This window comes from Delphinapterus leucas, chromosome 3, assembly GCF_059928025.1.
Source record: "Delphinapterus leucas isolate spDelLeu-1000000601 "Yukka" chromosome 3, BTC_Dleu_Yukka2, whole genome shotgun sequence".
Taxonomy (NCBI): domain Eukaryota; kingdom Metazoa; phylum Chordata; class Mammalia; order Artiodactyla; family Monodontidae; genus Delphinapterus; species Delphinapterus leucas.
The window spans coordinates 127,194,868-127,216,953 of record NC_143131.1 but is presented as its reverse complement, the minus strand read 5'-3'; the positions used below and the strand labels follow the sequence as shown (position 1 = coordinate 127,216,953).

At 49.8% G+C, this 22,086-nt stretch overlaps 1 protein-coding gene across 3 annotated transcripts in view; it reads right to left on the bottom strand.

Annotated features, from left to right (window-relative positions):
- PPARGC1B (PPARG coactivator 1 beta) overlaps positions 1-21,754 on the bottom strand; it is a 115,598-nt gene extending 93,844 nt beyond the window's left edge. The window contains exon 1 of one of the 3 annotated variants that reach the window (XR_002646909.3): positions 21,591-21,753. Coding sequence is in view for 2 of the 3 variants with exons in the window: in XM_089909541.1 (XP_089765667.1) it covers positions 21,591-21,668 (78 nt within the window). In the remaining variant the exon portion in view is untranslated. Of the gene's footprint in view, positions 1-21,590 lie in introns of all 3 variants that reach the window. The other 2 variants (XM_089909541.1, XM_022590086.3) reach the window with 2 other exon arrangements.
- Between the last annotated feature and the right edge of the window lie 332 nt (positions 21,755-22,086).

Sequence of the window (22,086 nt, the reverse complement as noted above, 5' to 3'; positions counted from 1 at the left end):
TAGGTGGAGTGAGACGGAAACTCCCTGAGGCCGACAGAACAATGAATGATCCAGGGAGACCCAGGCCCAGGGGTCAGGAAGCCAGATCCCACGTCAGTGGGACGTCAGACAAGGCACTGGGCCTTAGGGCTGCGGCTTCAGTCAAGGAAGCTCTGATCCCCTCCACTCACAGGTCACCAGATAAGCCAACCCCCTCGTGGGGGGAGGGGGAAGGCAGGCTGACTCAAATTCTCTGAGGTTATAGAAAAAGGACGTCTCACAGGAAGTGACCTACAGAGTCTACAGGAGTGGGCAAAATCCCCGAATCCCCTCAGAATGTGGGTCTTAGGGGTTCTAGGCCAAGCAGAATCCACATCAGGACCCGACTATGGCCAGACTACGCAGCCCTTACTGTGGCCAAGACAACAATAAACTAGGATGTAAGCTTCCCAAGGCCAGGGACCCTGCTTCTTTCTGCTGAATCCCAAAGCCTGCACCAGTGCTGGCACATAATAAGCACGTCAGTAAGTTGTTTTGTTTTGTTTTGTTTTTGCGGTACGCGGGCCTCTCACTGTTGTGGCCTCTCCCGTTGCGGAGCACAGGCTCCGGACGTGCAGGCTCAGCGGCCATGGCTCACGGGCCCAGCCGCTCCGCGGCATGTGGGATCTTCCCGGACTGGGGCACGAACCCGTGTCCCCTGCATCGGCAGGCGGACTCTCAACCACTGCGCCACCGGGGAAGTCCCAGTAAGTATTTTTTAAATAACTTATTATTCGGTGCCTCCTACACAGTAAGCATTTTATATACAAAGTCCATTGATTCTTCAAATCCACCCTACGTAGCCAGGACTCCTATTACTTCCTCAGAGAGGTGAAGTAAGATGGCCAACCAGCAGGGGAGGGCAGAGCAAAGCGTTGAACCCAAAAAGATGTCAGACGCCAGACCCCAGCTCCCTGACTACCGGGCCGCCACACCTGCAAAGCCAAACAGTAATAATGACACCATCTACCAAGCCAGACGGGCAGGGCTCTACCACTGTGGTCTCAGTAAGCCTTTCAACAGCCCTCTACGCTACACAGAGAAGGCAATCATGGCCCCAAAGGGTGAAGTCACCTAGTGCGGTGTCTGCAGCTAACGCCTGGCAGAACTGGGATTCCAACCTAGATACCTCTCAGCTCTGAACCACAGGCTCTTGGGGTTCAGCCACAGAGCATTCCCCTGAAAGGGAGAGGCTGCCGTGGAAATTCGAATAATTTACTATAAAAATCAGGATGCTCTCGAAGAAACAGCTCATAACCTGTGGCTCCTACTGTAGCAAGACAACTCAGGACCCCGTTCCCCATCAGACCAGCCTCTGGTGCAGGACTCTGGCAGGTCTACTCTCTCTGGGCCTCACTTTCCCCACCTATTTAACCCCTATTTAACCAGATGACACGGCTCTCAAGTTTTAAGAATCTAAAATCTTTTCACTCATCTGAAACTAAGTAAATATTAATGTGGTATTAAGTTTGTACAGCTTTCTACAGTTTATAAAACACTTTTTACATTGATTATCTCATCTATCCAACAACCCTGCTGTTGAACTAACATCCTCACCTTACAGAGTGGGAAGGAGTGACTTAAGCCACTTAGTCAAGTCACACAGCAGGTAGGTGTCAGAACCAGGATGTGAGTCCCTCACTCTAGTCCACTGGGCTTTCTCCTTCAGCTGGGGTGCCAGAGAGGAGGGTGGAGCCCAAGAAGGTCCCAGGGTACTGTAAGGGAAAGTGGAGGGAAAACAAGCACACCCATATAGAAGAAGTATCAGCAACACAAGAGGCAGTTCATTGGAAAGGAAACACAAGTGACTCTTAACCATGAGAGAAAGACTGCAAATTAAAACTTCAAAGAGACACCAGATTAACAAAGGTCAAAAAAGTTTAATACCATGGTGTTGGTGAACAAGCATTTCCTATTCACTTCTGTGGGAAGGCAAAACTGATGTAATTTCATGAAGGGGAGTGTGGTAACATTCATCAAAATTTCAAATGCGTACACCCTTTAACTGGGCAATTCCACTTGGCAGTATTTATCCTACATATCCATTCACACATGTGCAAAATGACGCTCATACAAAAATATTCACTACAGACTAGTGGCAGCACTAAATTAGGAATAAGCTAAATGTCCAATAGAAAACTGGTTAAGAAAACTACAGTCAAGCCAAAACATGAAGCAGATCTTTCTTTATATATGGATATGAAATCATCTTTAAGATATAATATTAAGTGGAAAAAAAGCGAGTTGCAGGGCAATAATCTTAGCTGGCTACCATTTGAGCAAAAAATTGAGGCAAAAGGTAGACCATATATATGGTGGTTGCACAATTTTTCTCTGGAAGAACATTTTAGAAATTGGTAGCAGGGCTGCTGTGGGGATAGGAGCACAAGACTTCCATTTGTAACTTTTACAATTTTTCAAGGAGGATCACGTATTACATTTTCAAAATAAATACAAAAGCAAGTCTATTGTCTCTTTCCGATTGAACAATGCTGTATGTTGAAACCAGCATGAAAATTAACTTGCTAGGTAGCTGGATCTCCCGAGGGCCTGTTCCACATGACCCCCACCAAATCTCTTCCCCTTGGGCCGGCTCTGATAGCAGCCTCAATCACAAGGTGGATCAGTTAACACTTTAAATGGGCTGACTGAGTAAAAGATTCTAAATCAGGAAGTCTGGGTTTAAATACGTTCTCTACCAGCATGGGTGTTTATCTTTCTCTGCACATATTAACAAACGTATATCTAAAAAGATGTGATGCACAGTGTGTGGAATAAAAGCCAAACCTCTGGGGTGATTAAATTCCGGGGCATAATGGTGATCAGTCATGTGAAATACTTGGAGATGATCAGATATTGTCCAAACTTGATAGGGTCTGAGTTAAAACAGTAGTGGTCACTGTAGTGGGCCCAGGCTGGTCAAGTAATAACAGTGCCTTACCTCTGTTTGTGACTCTAAAACTTGCAATTAGCTTTGGAATCCATGATACGTGCTTTGTCACGGCAATGCAGGGATTGATCCCATTTTATGAAGGAGAGAGGTCACATGGTGGGCAACATTTAAACCAGGACTTCAGTTGAAGTTCTCTGTTTCGCAAGGTCACGGGCAGAAATCAGTCCATAAAGGACCAGAAAGTAGAAGTGTGCCCAAGGAGGGAAGTTTGGCTGGAGGTGGAACAAGGCCAAAAAAAAAAAAAAAGCACTGCTTTTGACTGGTTGTTTCTGGGTGTGGGAGTTTTTCTTTTCCTTTTGCCTATTTATAGTCCCTTAAATTTCAATAAGTTAACACCTGCTACTTTTATATTAATAACAAGAAAATACAATGTATATAAAAGTAAAACAGAGAATGATATATTCAGTTGAAAGGCATTTAAATATACCAAATTGCTAAGAGTGGTTGTTTCTTGAGGGTAAGAGATTACAGGATGGAGGTAACCTCACTTTCTCTGACAAGTTCGCTCCTAACGTTGGAAATGTTTTAATATTTTAAAATTTTTATTAAAAATGTTTTAAATATTAATTTAAAAACAGATACATTTGTTGAAAAACCAATGAAAATATAAAGTGAAGAAAAAAATTTTAAGGCAATAAGTATTTCTCCAAAACACCTTGGGATTAACGGTGAATTATGGAGCAATTAGACAAATGTCTGAGTTACAGAGATATAAAATTTCTGTTTTAAATTCCATCATTTTTAGCTTCCTCTATTACCCAACAAAACTGCTTTTCAATTAACTTGTTCTGTAAGGGTCAGAGCAGAGCCTCCCCTGGATGCAGGCAGATGTCATCTTCCAGGCTGAAGCAGGGCCAGGCTGCCTGCGCGCACCCACCAAGCGCACATGGACCTGCCTGTCAGTCCCTCCGTCACCTAATCCACCCGGCTGCAAAATGCAAAAGAATCCGGCAGCTGGTGAGGGCTGGAGGGAGTTGGGTAGCTCTGGTGTTGAATTGCCTGTTGGCCACATGGTATGGTAAGTGTGGTCGCTTTTTTTCCACTTGCTGTGAGCTTTCTTTAAATAATTGCAGACCTCGTGGTTGAGCCAGCAGGATCTAAGCGTGAAAGGCACCAGAGACCAGGGCCCAAGAATGGCCATCCTGAGCCTCACAGAGCACCCACAGCCAAGTGTGCAGACCCCCGGGGTATCTCAGAATTCACTGACACCTTCCCTCCCTTCTTAAAATATTTTTTAACGAAAACAGAGAGGAAAGCTAAAAGACAGTTTTACAGATAAAAGAATGATTCAAGATAGATAAAACAGTACTGTGGAAAAAAGGGAAGAAATCAATTTTAGATATAATCTATCAGTGGAGGATTTTGAATAATTTGCTCCTTTAAAAAAATCTGGTCCAAAGTTCCTGATTTTCACCCAATCTTTCCACCCCCATGAGTGACTTATCCAAATGTTCCGTGATTCACTGGGGAGGTTGGAAATTGGGGATTCTCTTGCCTGGAGTTCCTCCTCCACCTTCTCCTCTTTCCAAACCCACACGTTTAAGGCACATGATCCCATGACAAATTTCTTCCAACTTGCAGTTCAAAGAAAAGTCAGCACCTGTCACCAGCAAAGGGGACACAACCAGGGGAGTTAAGGACCTGCCACTGGCTTTGCCCGCTGGATGGAGGGAAATCACGTTGCCCATCTGAGATGTGACCATCTCCCAGCTCCAGGCATCTCCAGTAACCAACCTTCTCCCTCTCTATCCAGTACCTGGCAGTTCTGCCTCAAACAGAATTTACAAAACAAGACAGCCTCTGCGACAGAAAAAGGATAAGTCACAGCACGGCAGAGATGGCGAAACTCAAGCCCAGAGAGGGGGCCAGACTTGTCCAGGGTTACACAGCAAAGAGGGACAGGCAGGACCTGAACCCAGGCCTTCTTCCAGACCACCAGGTACAACACTCTCACCGTGGCACCCTAATCTCCAGGGCAGCTACAAAATTCTCTAAACAAGATTTTCTCTTCCCTACCTCAAACTTAGAGGAATCGATGGAAATTACACTTTGGGGGGGAAGTTGCAGCTATTGCAAAATCACACAGTGGAAGGCTGCTGCAACTCCATAAAGACTGGGGATCGTTGCTCCAAGGAGAATTCGAGATAATCTTGGGAACTCAGTCTACACGAGGCACAGACATCAAAGGGCCCTAAACAAGGGCCCTTTCAAACACCATCCCTTCTGGACCTTGCAGACTTGGGGGCCACAAATCCCACATTCCTCTCAAGTACCTGCAACAAGGACCTTATTGGGTAAGACATTTCCATATCTCTGGGCCTCAGATTCTTTGTCTGTAAAACGGAAATGAAAATCGTCAAAATCGAGGTTGTGAAATCTGGATGTGAAATGCTATGAGAATTGCACAGTGATATGCTAAAAGGGATAATAGTTGAGATGAGATGAGTAATAATAATTATTATTATGGCAATAATTATCACTATCATCATTAAATTTACTGAAGGCTTCCTCTGCAAAGCTACTAGCCTTCTCCTTGTCCATCAAGTACCCAGTGGTTGTGCGAGGTCCCGCCTCACCATGATGGGGATTGCTGCTTCATTGGGCGAAAGGACCTCGGTCAGGGCTGCAGGTGAGAAGCTGTGCCCCAGCCTTGTGCCTCCACTCCACGCCTGGGGCTGCACAGATCACAGGGTGACATCACTCGTTCCATCCTGCCTATGAGGCTCGGGGAAAACCTAGTCACCTCCCCACCCAAGACCTCCCCACTCCTTCAGAGCAGCCTCCTGCTAGTTTCTAGGGCTGGAAATCTTGGTGCTCCTACTTGTGATTCTTCTAGACACTTAGTTCATCCTGTATGTTCTTCCCCCTCACAGGAGTCATCCAGCCAGCTCAAACCCTCCACTGACGGGGAAGGAGCTCATGTTCGCCCCCCCTGCACCTCTGTCACTCACTGCTCATTCACCAGCCACAGGACGTGCTGGGCCTTATGACAGGCTGGCCTCTCCCTAAGATGCCCTTCCCCACCGAGTCAAGCCAGTTCATCCCTCAATACTACTCATTCTGCTACACGAGCTGCCTGGATACTCCCTCTGCCCCGGTCACCCTCACGGCCGCCTGCGAATCTGATTTTCCCAAGATGGGAAGCAGGGCTTGCTCAAATCTGCAATCCTAGCTTCCTGCGCAGAGGGAGTGATTGCTGCATGGATAGGGAAAGGAAGAGGTATCAACTGATAATCCATGATTCTGTACCTCATGAGGTCCACCAGTTTTTGTCACCCATCTGTCATCAAACCAACCAGTCACTGATTGTCACTGTTAAGGAGAATAACCACCCCCAGGCACGGCACTAAGTTCTTCAGACATTATATCATTTCAACCACTCATTGATATACTTACTATTATCCCATTTCACAGGTGAGGAGGAAACTGAGGCCCAGGCACATTAAGTAACATGCCCTAAGCCACTCAGCTGCTAAATGACAGATTCTGGACTCAGACCCCAATTCAGAGCTCTAGTCATAACCACTATTCTAGCTGCCTTCCACTGACCCTCAAAATCCAGACCCCAGGCTGAGTCCCTCACTGGAACCAGCTGATTCTGTTCCACCTCTGCTTGTCCCACAACTGAATCCTTGAAAATTAACTGTGCGGTCACGTGAACAAAGTATTTCTTCTCATTCTGGAGTGGATTCTACATCTCCCTCCTCCCTCTCATGCCTTTGACCTCATCCTCTAGCCCCCTCTGCTCTCCCCAGGACTTGATCTACTAATCTGGGCCTACTTTGTCTCTAGGGAGAGAAGCTTCCGGTAAGATACCATCATTGTCCTCTAGGCTCGCCTGCTGCAGTGTCTCACTGGAGACCACCCCCAGAGGTGGGAGATTGCCACATTCCTGCTGGGGGCTGGTCCACAAAGTGCAAGTCAGGCAGCCACTCCCTTGGCCACCAGGACAAAGAGTAAGTGCTGGAGGCCTGGGTGCTGCTGGGCAGGTGCCCGTGGTGACACCCACAAGATAGGGAGGAGCTGCTGCCCAACCCTAGGGAGCAAGTAGTGTGAGGTCACTGGGGCACTGAGGCATGACTCCTTGGGGGCAGGGCACTGCCGGGGGGCCTCTAGGGGCCTGTGCCTGCCTTGATCAGCAGAGGAGCTAATCCCCCAGCCCACACTCACCCTCTGAGCCTCACATCCCTCATCTGAAGACTGGGGCTCTATCTCCTGAGGTTGTTGAGAGAGTTAAGTGAACTCAGCACAGTGGCCAGTACAGATTAAGGGCTCAACAAAAATTGAATTCATTCATTCAAGAAATATTCAGTGAATGCCAACCATGCATCAGGCTCTAGGCTAGCTTCTGGGGGTACAGTGGGAACCAGACAGGCAATGTCCAGTCCTGGTGGAGCTTCCTTTCCCATAGGGGCAACAGGCAATCAGTGAGGTACAAATTAATAAATAAGAAAGTATCTGGCGGTGCTTTGTGACCGCCTGGAGGGGTGGGATAGGGAGGGTGGGATGGAGGGAGACGCAAGAGGGAAGAGATATGGGAACATATGTATAACTGATTCACTTTGTTATGAAGCAGAAACTAACACACCATTGTAAAGCAATTATACTCCAATAAAGATGTAAAAAAAAAAAAGAAAGAAAAAAAGTATCTGGGATACTTAAATGCCTTAAAGAGACGAGAACATGGTACTGTGACAGAAAGTGGACAGAGCAGGGGGATCGGGGAAGGCTTCTCTGAGAAGGAATGTCTCAGCAGATCTGGAGGAGGTGAGGGGGCAGCAAGCCCTGGTTATGCCTGGGAAGAGCATTCCCGGCAGAGGGAACAGCATGTGCAAAGGCCTCACTACACTAGCTGGAAGAATACTCCTATTATCACTGGAGCCAAACCCTGTCCTCTCCATAGAAGCAGCAAATATAGCTGGGAGGACAACTCACTGGGCATCAGAAGAAGTGGGTTCTAGCTCTAAACCACCAATATGGCCTGGCATGACAACCTGCACCTGTTGATCTTTAAGGGTCTGTAGATAACCTGCATTCCCTTGGGCTCCCTCCTTTATTCCTCTTCTAACCCACCCCCCTCTTAAAGTCATCACGATCCCCACCTCCTGAGTTGCCCTAGAAGTGTGTGTGTGTGTGTGTCTGTGTATGTGTGTGTGTGTGTGTGTGTGTGTGTGTGTGTGTGTGGCTGAGGCTTGAGGACAGACAGAGGGATGAAGACAAATATCTGAAAACTGATTCACTGCAGGATCCTGTCAAATCACCCTCTGGGGCTCCACTTCCCACTCTGTAAAATGGGAAATCTGCTCTCCTCTTGCCTATGACACGAGATTGATGTGAAGGTCAAATAGAAATGCCAGATAAGGAAGCCGCCCTGCTTTACACAGGCATCATATAGGGGCCTTCTATCTGCTTCTCCATCATTTGTATCCTGTGCTCTGGACTAAGGCAGGAAGGACAGAGAAGGGAGGTCACAACAGAGTTAATTCCAGACACTCTACAAATAGTATCTGATTGTTCAGGCCCAAGGCAGGGGTGCTATGACAGGGAGCTTTCTAGAAACATAGATGCTTAAGGGCTTGCTCTCAAAGATCCTCATTCAGTAAGTCTGGGATGGCTTCAGACGTATAATTATTATTTTTTTAAAACTACACTGATGATTCTGATATGCACTCATGGCTGAGAACTACTGATTAGTTCTACCAACTCTGGCAGGTAGAAGCTATTATTATTCCCATCTGGGAGCTGGCTAACTAGAGCACAGAGCGGCTAACTCCTTGGGTCACACAGCTAATAGTCATAAAGCTAAGATCTAAACCAGACAGTCTGCTCTCATTCTTCACGAGTTTACACAGTTTCTTGAAGCCATGCAGCGTTTGTCACAGGCTCTTTCTACTACTCCATGCAGCCTTGGAAACCCAAAAGACAACATCTCACCAGAGGAGACGGCACCAACTTTCAAAGAAACTTTTATGGCTAGACTAACCCCTTCTTCATCTGGCATTATCGAGAAATAACGTGTGCTCACAATAAGCGGGGTTTGTATCAACAGATAACTTGGAAACTTTTCCTGCTTTTGACAGACTTCCTAGTTTAGACGGTAACACCAAAATACATTTCACTTTCTTACTCCCTTGAACAGAGAACACGGATCAGAATATACCTTTCCTCAGGGATGACACACTGTCTCTACCATGCATTAGAGCTTTGTACTTTCGTACAGTAATGTATTCAGAACAAGGGGCCTGGGCTTCCCTGGTGGCGCAGTGGTTAAGAATCCACCTGCCAATGCAGGGGACATGGGTTCGAGCCCTGGTGCGGGAAGATCCCACATGCTGCGGAGCAACGAAGCCCGTGCGCCAGAACGACTGAGCCCGCGAGCCACAACCAGAGCCCGTGTGCCACAACTACTGAAGCTCGCACACCTAGAGCCTGTGCTCCGCAACAAGAGAAGCCACCACAATGAGAAGCCCGCGCACCGCAACGAAGAGTAGCCCCAGCTCGCCACAACTAGAGAGAGCCCGCGCGCGACGAAGACCCAACGCAGCCAAAAATAAAAATAAATTTATATTTAAAAAATCATTAAATTACCCATAAATAGTGGTAATTTAAAAAAAAAAAAAGAACAAGGGGCCTCCTCGCCCCTTCACTAAAAGGCCCCAAGTGGTTTTCAGTGCTGAGTCCACGTATTTCTGTCTCTGGTGGAACCAAACGCTTGCACAGACACATGCTAACAAAACGGGTTTGCTGTTTCTAATGTCCTGAGGCATGGACAAGACTGCCAAGCTTGTAAGAATTGTGTGTAAAGGAAGAGTGAATTGGCCCTAGGCAGGAAGGGTAAGGAGTGATCTTCTGTGGAACAGACTGAGTCTTGAGGGGATCCTGAGCAAGGAATGATGCATATGGCTTAGAGTTAATCCTTTTGGGCTGGAGAGCACAGTCCTTGGTCCCTGAGTGATCCCTCCCCCACTTTACCTCCCTGGATTCCCTCCCCACTTGCTTCCTCCATAGTGGAGGCTAGCTTGCCCAGTCCCTCTGGAAAAAGCGGCTGGGCAATGGACATGAGGCCCAGTGTAAGGTGTTGGTTTCAATCTCCCTGGAAGGCGTAGGGACATTTGACCAAATCCCTCCCTGTAGATACGCGAGAGACTCCTAAAGCTTTGAGTTGGGCCAGAGCAACGCCCTGTAACAGACTGGATTCCTAACCTGTGGTTTAACATTCCACAAAGACCTGCCCACTGGAGGTGCGTTCTGATAGGGGTTTCTGGAGGCTCCAAAAAAAATGTTTGCCTTTGATTCCTTTGTATGCAAGGCTTATCTTGGAGATGACGGCAGTGGGGCCCTTGTGGGGACCAGTACAATCACCACACACACCCCTCACCCACACATTCTAGCTCCAAGCACAGAGAAGGAGCTTCTGGGGCCAGGCAAATGACTGGTGACTTTCCTGAAAGATCAAACAGCATTTGTTCATTCATTTAGTCATTCAACAAATATGTATTGGGGGCCTACAGTGTGCCAGCCACTGTTCAGGCACTGGGGGATTTGATGCTGAACCTGCCTGACAAGACCCCTCTCCTTAGGGAGCTCTGGTCCTGACTGGTTACAGAAGAGAGAACGGTAGAGAATAAACACATACACAAAGGTTATCACAGGCTGGGACCAAAGTTTTGCATTTAACAAGCTCCAGAGAAGGCCAGGGAAGGCCAGAGATGGGGGTGAACCTGGCACATGGTGGGCCCAGAATAAATAGGTATCTACTCCCCATACAAATCTTCCCCCAAAGCAAATTCTCTTCTGCCACCCCCTACCACCATCTCAGTTATAGGGATGCCACTCTGAGCCCCCTGTACTCTGTCACTTCTCTCCCACATCCACTCACTTCCATTGAGCCCCCCGGTTGAGGGCAAGTTTAGATGCCTCCTTCCTGCTGTCCATCACCCCCATTCCAGTCCTTTCTATATGCTCAGCCAGATTAGTCACACTGCAGTGGTTAAGACCATGTGCTCTGAAGCCAGGCAGACCTAGGCTCAAATCCCAGCCTTTCCACTACTTATCTGGGTGATTGGGGGTGAGTCACTGAACTTCTTATACCCTTAGTTTTCTGGTTTGTCATAGGACCAACCTCACCAGGTAGCTGAGACTCCTTTACCTGACAATGTACCTGAAGGTCCTAGCTTAGTACTTGGCACATAGTAAGTGGTCATTAAATGTTACCTATTTTCTATGGTTACTGTTATAAATAATACTACTAACAAAAACCTTTGCTGACTTCTCACCAGGACATTCAAAGCTCTCCCTTACAGCCAGTTTCCCTGTGTGTTTTGTTTTGGAGTGGCTGAGTGGCAGATATAAACGAATCAGGGTGACAGAATACACAGTGAAGGTAGGACATGCAAATGTCTGCCATAGACTGTGGGATCACAGAGCAAAAAGGGGGCACTTCTCAGAGAAGGATTAGGGGAGGCAGCACTCAAGCTGGCCTTGAAGGATGCTGTTGGAGATTGGGAGGGGCAACAGATACCTCATGGTAGGGGCCCTAGTGGTTACCAGGTATAGGGAAGGAACTGCAGAACAGTGCCAGCACCTCAAACTGGGGAGGCAGCCTCAGTCTACCCAACTGTAAGATGGGGGTAACAGCACGGACCACTTCATGGGGTTCCTCTGAGATTAAATGCTGTTGCTTGAAAGGGTTAGCAGTCGTTAACTGTCCTCATCACCGTCACGGCTGAAGGATATGGTTGAAGAGGAGGGCGGCCTAGGAACACCTAACATCAGGATCCACGTTAAAAATAATATATTGTTCTACTCTTGTGGCAATGGGTACAGTGTTGCATGATCAATAATACCGGGTGAGTGAATGGACGGATGGATGGATGGAATGATGGATAAATGGGTAGGCATCTGAGGCCCCGAATGCCATACCAAGGAGCTTGATTCTGCAGGTCACTGAGGGTGGGCCTGCAGATGTTTTGAGCAGGGGCTGCTGGGGCCTGGGGTTACTAGCAGCATGGAGGCTGGGCCATCCTCAGTGCCAAAGAACCAGGTCAGGGCCTTCCCCAGTGTCCTGGGTACCACACTTCTCTGAGAGGAGCCTGAGACCAGAAATAAAGGCTCAAGCAGCCACGTTGCCAAGGCTGTTTGCCATGGCAACATCAGGGAGCCACTCGTGGGCCGGCTGCTGCAACTGCTCAGGGCTTGGTTTCTAACGTCTCCTCGCTCTCCCTCTGCTAAATGACTCTGTTCTGCCAGGCAAGCACAAGGAAAAAACACGGCGGCAGAGCTGCCGGGGAGCATCCATCTCAGCCAAGCAGGGCTCTCCCGGCTGAGTTCCCAGACAGTGGGTCCCAGACAGCTGAGTCCCTGCTATGCAGAGCCAGCCCTGGCCAAGCAGATAGCAGCCAGGGGTCCTGTCCTGCCTCTGCTGGGTGATCTGAAGGCTTTCCCTGGTCTGCTCCCTGTTTCTTTACTTCAAGGTAAGGGCATTGAGCAAGATGGTCTCTAAGGCACTCCCAACTCCCTGAAAGCTCAAGTTTACCTTGGTGTATTTACATAATTACCATACAGAGGCTACCATTTATTGGGTGCTTGCTATATGTCAGGCAATGTGGCAGGCATATTTATCTTCTGCAGTTATCCTAAGAACATACTATAATTATCCCCAATTTTGCATGAGGCAACTGGGGTCAGAGAGGTTAAGACACTTGCTCAAGGTCACACAGCTAGTAAATGGTAGAATGCTGATTTAAACCCTTGGCAGTTAAACTCCAAAGCCCAGAGTTCTTAATCACTATCTGATATTTCCTCTCCTCTCTTCAAGCAGCATCTAACTGGATTCGCTTTCCTAAAAGTCGCGTTGGAACACCTGGCTAAGGCTGGATGGGATTCCTCTTCAGTCCCCCCAGAAGTACAGGGGAAAGGAAATCATAATACTAGAAACCTCAGGGCTAAGACAGGATCAAGGACCAAGAGTTCAGTGGGAAGATAAGTAGCAAGATCTGAATTATGGGCTGCCCTGGTGGCGCAGTGGTTGAGAGTCCGCCTGCCGATGCAGGGGACACGGGTTCGTGTCCCGGTCCAGGAAGATCCCACATGCCGCAGAGCGGCTAGGCCCGTGAGCCACGGCCGCTGAGCCTGCGTGTCCGAAGTCTCCGCAGTGGGAGAGGCCACAACAGTGAGAGGCCCGCGAACCGCAAAAAAAAAGGAAAAAAAAGATCTGAATTATATTTGCCTGTTTTTATTATTAACAATGGCTCCCATTTATTGGGCATTTCGAAACACTTTACAGGCATCATCTCAAGTAGCCTTTCCTAAAACCCCTTAAGGTATCTGCTACTATCAGTCCTATTTCCTAGATAAAAATGCTGAGGCACAAAGAAATTTTGTGCCAAAGGCCACAGGGCTTGCCCCAAGCATAGTACAATCCTAGGATTCAAAGCCCTCTCAGCCACTGAAACAAATAATTAGAGAAAACACTTGTTTTCTTTCCTAAAAGACCGAGCAGTAATTACAGGCCTTTGGGGATAATTAATCAATGACTTTGCCAATGACTTGTAAAAGTCTCTCTGGTCTCCTACTCTAGACCTGAGCTGCAACTCAGGCTCTTCCCTAAGGAAAGAGCAGAGCGGGGAGCCCTGGAGTCTTGCTGCCACCAAGGCCTAGCTATGTAACTCCAGGCCAGGCCCCTCCTCTCAGCTCTGTCAACTCCTAACCCTGCAGCCCTGTCTCCCTCAAAGGATGGTCCTCGGCATCTAATGAGAAAACGAAGGTCAACTGCAAGGGAAGTGGGTGAGGCTCCTGGGGTTTAGGAACAGCGAGAGCAGGAGGAACGTGCAGCCTGCCCAGGGTGGTGGTGGACTGCACCCCAGGGTCCTACAGCCACCACAAAGCCCAGCCACCCTGGGCAGCAGTGTCTCTCCAAGGACTATCACCCTGTCCCTCTCTGAGAGCCAAGACCCACCCTCCCCTCAAGTCCTGATACTGGAAAAGAACTCGTCAGAGAGTCAGAGACCTGAGCTTCCTCCAGCAAGATGGCTTCTTCTCCTGTGCCCCAGTGTCCCTTCTTCTGGGAAAGGCAGGGGTAGATCTGATGCACTCTAAGATCCCTCCCAAGCTGAGGAGAGGGAGCTGCTTAAGGACCAATGTTCAAATCCCAGGTTAGACACTCACTAGCTCCAAGACCCTGAATGACTTAACCCCTGTGTCTCAAGTTCATCACTTACAAAACGGGAGAAACAGAAGCCAACTCACCATTACTGGAAGAAACCCATGCAACAGTACTCAAGTCTCTTCACAGATACACACTGAAACAGCCATAGATGACATGTGCTCTGTGGGTGGATGAATAAGAGTGGCCCCTGGTCCAAAATGGCTGAATCTGAGTGTCGGGGGCATGGAGATTCCCTATTCCCTTCCCACCACTGGCTTTTGCTGTGTATGTTCGACATTTTCCATCGTAAAATGTTTAAAATACAAAGTTCTTTGCAGAGAACCTGACACCTAATCATACAGAACATTCTTCTGCTCAAAAACTCGTCTGCTTAATGGGTAACCACAATGCTAGACCAGGATAAAAATTATTTTTTCTTGCCCTCCCTGAGCTGTCATTCTAGTTGTAGGGTTAAACGCATACATGCAGGCAGGGACTTCCCGGGCGGTTCAGTGGTTAAAACTCTCCGAGTTCCCACTGCAGGGGGCACAAGTTTGATCCTGGTCAGGGAACTAAGATCACACAAGCCAAGCAGCCAAAAAAAAAAAAGCACGCAGGCACCAGTAGATAGTAAGTGGCACCAGTGTGCTTCACAGGCCTTCCAGAGCGGTCAGGTGTGACCTGGGGCTTGAATTGCGGGTAAGCTATGAATACATTAAAATGGTGGGGATGGAGGCCTGGAAAGGAGCTTTCAGGTCATTCCACAAGCGTTTTATTAGTCTGTCTCTTCTCAGGGACACATGCTCTGAAGAGGCTCATAGTCTAGCTCATTTGCTCACTCAGTGAGGATTCTGAACTGTGTTCCAGGCACTTGTCTATTCATTGTGGGAAAAAATGGTCAATGAAGTGAACAAAAATCCTTGCCCTCATAGAGCTTAACAATCTGGAGTGATTTCCTAAACACTTAACAAGACCTATGTTAGAAGAGATGCATCTACTATTGGGTGCTTCTATGCCACGCATTGTGTGGGGTGCTTTAAATCCATTTTGTCCTTTGATTCTCATTGACTCCTCAAAACAGCTTTATCAGGGAAGTACTATTTATCGTTACCTTTACACATGAGGAAATGTAAGTTTGGAGAAATCACGTGACCCACCAAAGGTCTCACAGCTAGTAAATCACAGAACCAGGACTCAAACCCAGCCAGGCTTCAGAGTGCACCCTGCCACACGTGGGATGGAGTAGTGGTACCTGGAGGTGAGAAGGCGTCACCAAAATGATGGCATGGGAGCTGAATCTTGCAGGATAAATAATGGAAATAGTGGAAATGGAGACAGAGGAGACAGAAAGCAGCTGCGTGAGCCAACGTTTCCTGGAAGAAGATTCATGACATAGCCTGGGGCAGACCAGGATCCCAAAGGGAAAGCAGACAACTCAGGATGAACTCAGGGGCCTAACTCTCCAACTTCAAGAACCTTCAGGTTCTTGAAGTTGGAGAGTTCTTGCACATGAAGCTAAACTTTGGCCTTTAAGTTAAAAGTACTGGGGAGCCATGGGTGATGTGTGAGCAAGGGAGTGACATCAGACATGTACTCTAGGAGGACTGAGCTGCCATCAAGGCTGAGGACAAGTAGGAGAGGGCAAAGTCTGGTGTGGCAAAGATCCGTTTGGTAGTAAATGCAGGAATCCAGTTGTCAATGGACAAGGACCTAGACCAGAGTCGGAGAGAGGAACAGAAAGGTCAGTCCAATCCAATTGAATCCTCATCAGCTGAGTGTCCACAGGACGCATGTGAGACATTCAACTATGTTGGAAGAGGAGAGACAGTAAACAACACTGCTCATTCTCTTCTAAATGACTGTATTTGGGTTCCCTCCACCCTTATATCACAAGAACTATGCTTCCCTTTCCCACAGAGAAAAGATTGCCTGGGCGGGAGTTAGTTCCATCCTTGCTCTTGCCCTTCTAAAGTGTTTCAGAGAGAGAAAGATTCCAAGTTTTGTGAACAGCAGTTGGATGTTCATTTTATATACATTCGATTATTTAATTCCCAAACCTGAGAGTTAGGGCCTAATATCCCCATTTCATAGACTGAGGAACAGAGGCCTAGAGAAGCAGAGGGACTTATGAGTTCTGCCTTCTTTCTCTACAGTTGGCCTTCATTTGCTCAAGGCGCTATGAACAGAACAGAACTATGAACAGAAACAGAGTAGTCCCTGTCTTCATGGAACTTGGAGTCAAGAGGTCTAGGGACCTTGCCCACTGATCCTGGCTCTTCCACTTACTCTCCAAGGTAATGTAGGTAGAGCATCTTCAGCAAGTCAGTGAGTTTTCTGAAACTGTAAATGCCTCATCTGTAAAATGGGAATAATAGCACCTACACTTTGTAGAATCTTTATGAGAATGAAATGTAATAATGCAAATAGAAGGCTCAGCAGAGCACACAGCACATAGCAGATGCTCAATAAATTGCATTGGTGATGACGATGATGCATCGTCCTAGGAGATAGCCATTAATACTGCAGTGCTCGTATGAGGGACTCACTTCTAAGCCCAAATCCAAGCTCCCATTTGCAAGGCTGCTTCTGACTCAAACCAGTATTCCTTCTATTGTTCCAGAGACAGAAAAAAAAGGGTGACTCACCTTTTTTTGGCAATGATGAAGCTTCTGGCTGGCCTGCACCAGCTTGGGAGAGGAGGACCCTAGGGGGAAGGGGAAATATAAGCCCCCAGGGCCCAGTTGCTGGGTCATTGCCTTTCCTGGGTTTCACAGGCATCCTGATCATTAGCACCAGCCAGGAAGCCCCAGTGAAAGTGAACCCTGGGCCTCTGGTAAACAAATCCAGCAAACGTGTCCCCTTCTGGGCTCAGGTGAAAAAGTTACTCCCCTGGGTCTCACACAGGTTTACAGTAGGTAAAGGCACCCAGCGAAGGATTCACTTCAACCTGCCCCTATAGACGGCCAGAACCCTGACTTGGAAAAGAAGTTAACCCTGGCTTCAGGGGCTGTGGAGGCAGCAATATTCCAGATTTAGCAAGTCAACATTAGTGAACCCATTTTCCCCAATTCTCCATGTAGCATGAGCCCCTTCTGGTGCTCGGATCCAGTCTTAGAACAATGAGGAGATAGAATACCAATGGAAAAATGGGCCAAGTTCACCAACACAACATTTCACAGAACAGAACCACAAATGGCCCATAATCACATGGGGAAAAAAGGTTCAGCATCACAAGTCATCAAAGAAATGCACATTAAAACAATAAGGTGACAAAATTTATTGATGAACAGACTGGTAAAAATGAAAAACAATTAAAATACCAAGAGTTACCCGAGTATGAGGAACCAGGCATTCCCACACAATGCTGGTGTGAAATTAGCACAATCTTTCTAGAAGGCAATCCAGAAATGTGTTTACTAAACGCCTGCATAGTTCCTTTGACAGAGTAATTTCATTTCTAGGAATTCAAATGAAGAAAAGGCATATGCAAAGATATTCATTTCAGCATGGCTTACAGGAGCAAAAAAAAAAAAAAATTATAAACTACTTAAATGACTAACAATAAAGGATTGATTAAATGCATTATGGTTCAACCCTTAATATTATATAACCATTAAGATATTAAGTAGAATACTTGTTGATGTGGAAAGACAGTGACAGCATATTGTTTGGAGGACAAAAAAAAAGCAAGCTACAACAGTGAGATTCCAAGTTACAATTAGTATGTAAAGAATGACTCCATTTTTGTACAAAAGATATAATCCATAGGAATCAACAGGAAAAAGTCGGAAAACATATATAAAAATTAAGAGTGGTTATGTTTGGGTAAGATTACATATTTTCAATTTTTTTCTTTATGCATGCCAGTACTTCCCAACAATTCTATAATTAAATATTTTTAAATGATAACAGGTTGGACTTAATTATTTAAAGTTCCTGCCAACTCTGGGGTGGTGGTGGTGGGATGAATTGGGAGATTGGGATTGATATATATATACACTAATATGAATAAAACAGATAAGTAATAAGAACCCGCTGTATAAAAAGTAAATAAAATTCAAAGAATTTTTTTAAATAAATGAAAATAAAGTTCCTGCCAACTCTGACATTTTGGGCACCTATGATTGATGCCCCAAGTGACTTCGAACAACCCATATTTAGTGTGGGCTTACTGTGTGGCCTTTGGAGCCTAAGTCATTGCCCACAGCTGCAGCCCTCTACATTCCTCTCTTCCGTACTCTGCCCGGCTGTCTCCCCAGCCAGCCTGAGTGCTTCCCTTGTCTGTAATTCCTGTGCCTAGCCAAGAGCTGAGCAAAGGAGCTCAGCATGGTGACAGGTGCCACGGGGCACAAAGAGATGAAAGGCACAACTCTAGTTCCAGAATCTTACTGGGACAGAACGCACACACAAAGTGCTTGGTTGTATAACACAGACTAAGAAAACCAGAGGCTAGAGAAAGCAGGGCAAGCCGGGTTGGGGAGGCCTGCTAGAGCTGAGGGCCATGCAGGAATGGTGGGTGAGGGCACTGCAAGCAAGGGGCACAGCCTGAACAACGGGAAGCCAACCCAAAGTCCTTTGGGAACATGCCCCAAACCTTTCCAAAAAACTTTCACAATCCTTGGTCTGCCGAATTTCTGAACTTTGCCCTGAATGGGTAAAAGTTAAGTCTCCTAAACAGGAGCCCTCCCTCTATCTAACCCTGGGTTAGCCACCAAAGACAAGTCTTTGGGATAGAGCCGATAAATTACTTTTACTCACTCTTCCCACCTCTTCCAAAGGCGGAGGGGAGGAGGGGAGGGCCAGGGAGGGTCTGGGGGGAGGAGAGGAAGTTGCAGGAACAACAGACATCTCACATGCAAACAGTGCTCACCGCAAGCAACCGAGGGCCTTCTCTTGCGGCGCCACCAACCCCATTTGACAGATGGAGGAAAGGAGGCTCAGAGAGTTAAAATGGCTTGCTCCAGGGTCACCCAGCCAGAGAGTGGGGAAGGCGACTCCACTCAGGCCTTCTGACTCCAAGTCCAGTGCTATTTCGAGGTAACACACAGGACCTGGAGTCAGGAGCCCTGGATGGCTCTGTCACCCACTGGCTGCGTGGTCCTGTACCAGCCGCTCAGCCCTCACAGCCTCTATCCCCAACTGTAAAATGAGGAGGCACGCAATGACCCGCCCAGGTCCTCTTCCGGCTGGCTCTATGAGCCTTCTAGGGGCGGCTGCAAAGCTCCCCCCTATCAATTACATTTCCCAAGTTGGGCCGGCAAAGATCACCAGAAGAGCTTCAGCCTATCACGTGGTTAAATAAAAAAAGCAAAACGTTCCGGATTAACTTTCACTGCACTGCTTCTGCTGATACCTGATTACCCAATTTTCAAGTTTCCTTAGGTGAAATATCCCTGCTGGGTACGCACTCCGGACGGCTAAAAGGGCAAAAGATTATTGGTCAGCCAAAGAACACAGAAGATGGAGTTAAACCCAAAACGGAAAGTTCTTGCTATGGGTCTCTGAACAAGCCTCTGGCAATTTCAGGCCTCCTTCATTCGCGTCTTAGGGAGAGGTTTGGAGTCAGCCCCAGACAAGTAAGAGGGCCGAGGGCAGAACTTTCCTAGCGGCAACTCGATCCACCCCGCATCCAGTCCCCCTGGCCCCAGGCTGTCGGCTGGGGGGCTGGGGGCGCCGTGGTGGTGCCAGGGCTGGGATCGGCCTTCGGAGCAGACATGGGAGCGGGGCGAGTGGCTGCGCCCGGTGACCGCCGCGGGAGCTACACTGCAGTTTCGTCAGAGGTAAAGGTACGCGCCCGGCGCGCGCGGCGTGTGCACACAAACACACACACCCGCGCGCGCAGACCGTTCATCACACTCTTCCCCCGGCCTGGAGAAGCGCGATCACACGCCACCAGCCTCTTCGGCCCCTGCCCGGAACCCACCCAAGCGGGCCCGCCACCGACCACGAGGCCCCGCGGCTCCCTGACGCATGAACGTCCGCAGCGGGCGAGGACCGGCCTTCTCCTGCGCGTGGCGGGCTTCCTCTCGGCGACACCCCGCCACGCCGCTCGGTTCCAGCAGCCAGCCGGGACTCGCCACCCAGGGTCCGCCAGAGCTGAACGTCTCGGCTGCTGCGTCCCCTCCAAGTCGCATCTCAAGGCAAGAAGTCAGCTAGCAAGCCTCTCCCCGCCCACCCGGTCCCATGACAGCTGCTGCCGCCCAAAGACAGGCAGATTATAACAAGAAGCAAAGTTTCCCTCTCTCCCCTCCCACATCCCGCCCCCCCCCGACTTCCCCCTCCCTTCCAGTGTTATGCAAAACAAGCCGGCAACGGCGCTCCGACTCCAGGTACCAAACCAGCCCTAGCGAGCCGCGCCCGGGAGCGCCCAGCGGCCCCTCTCGGAGCACAGGCATGCGCCCGCATCCGGGGTCTCATTCTCGGCTCCGCCGCATCCCCAGCCGCCCTGCTACCGGCAGCGGGGCGGCCGTAGAAAAAGCCCTAACTATGGGGCCAAACTTTATGATTGCAACAGGCATGGGGTGGGGAAAACTAGGGAACGGGTGGGGGGCGCGCACGCCTTGTGCTGGCATTTTCAGTGCAGCTTATCCCAGCAGCAATCCCCCCCGCCCCTGTCTCCAAGTCACCAGCTTCCTCGCCCCCCCCCAACTCCCGGCACACCAGGGCACCCTCTCCTGTCACGCGCGTGTCTCCGGTGGGGCTCCCAGGCGCCGCCAGAGCCCGGGACGCCGCCTCGCCTTCCCTTCCCCCAGCATCGCCGAGCGCGCACCGGGGCCGCGCGCCGCAGGGGGACCCAGGCATCCCCAGACAGTCCTCCGCCCCCATCCTGCCGTGCTTTTCCCCCCGGGGGCTCCGCAGGTTAGCGAAACCAGGAAGGTTCTATCCCCGCCCGCATGTCCACGTGCCCCGCAGACCCCATGGCTTCAGCGGGCAACTGGCAGGAAACTCCGCGCTGCTGGCGCTTTGGGGGAGCCTTGGCGGGGGGGGGGGCAGCAGCAGAACGCGGGGTATCCGAGACTGGAGGATCAGGGGACTCCGGGGACCGGGGCAAGCGCCTGTGCCCGGGCCACAAGTCCACGTGAAAGTACGGCAGCAAGTGCCGGGAGCCTGAGGACGCGCCTCCCGCACCCAGAGCCAGCGTAAGGGTCCCCCACACCTTAGCGCGGCTCAACCTCCCCAAGGAAGCGCAGAACCCCCCAGCTCTGCGGGCGTGGGGGCCGGACTCCAAGCAACGAAGGCTAGACCCTCCCCAGCGGCCGTAGCGCCCCCAACGCTCCGGCACGCGCGGGAGGACCTCCAGCTCCCAGTCCATAACGAAGCGCATCGCAGGGTGCACGGAAGGGGGGCTCTGCAGCCTGGAACCCCCGATCCCCCCAACACGCCCACCGCTGCCTCCCGGCCTCCGCGGCTGCGGCGGCAGCCCCCGCACCTCAGCAGCCCTGGCTCCGGGCCCGTGGCCCCTGCTGGCCGTACCTGCGTGTCGGCGAGATAGTTGAGGAAGAAGGAAGAGAGCTCTTCGTCCAGCAGCGCGCCGCAGTCGTTCCCCGCCATCTTCCAGCCGCGGCTGCAGCGTGCGGCGGAGTCAGCGCCGAGCCGGCCGGGGGGGAGGGAGCGAGCGAGCGAGGAAGGGAGGCGGGAGGAGGGAGAGAGGCCGGCGGGAGGAGGAGGGCGGAGCTCGGGCCCCGGCTGCCGCAGGGCAGCTGGCTGCGGGGGCGGGGCCGCGCGGTGCCCGCTCGAGCAGGGGGTCGCGCCCCCACTTTCCTGCGCAACGTCTGGCGCCGCGATCCTCGCCCGCTGCCCCCTGCCCGGGAGGAAAGCGCCCGTAGCCTGGTGACGGTGCCCAAGCCGACAGTCCGATGCCTGCGCAGCAATGCGGGCAGCCCACCGCTCCTGCCAGAGCGAATCACGTTGCGTTAGCACTGGGCGGGTCCTTCGAGACAACCTGCTTTGGCACAGCTGGGGAAACTGA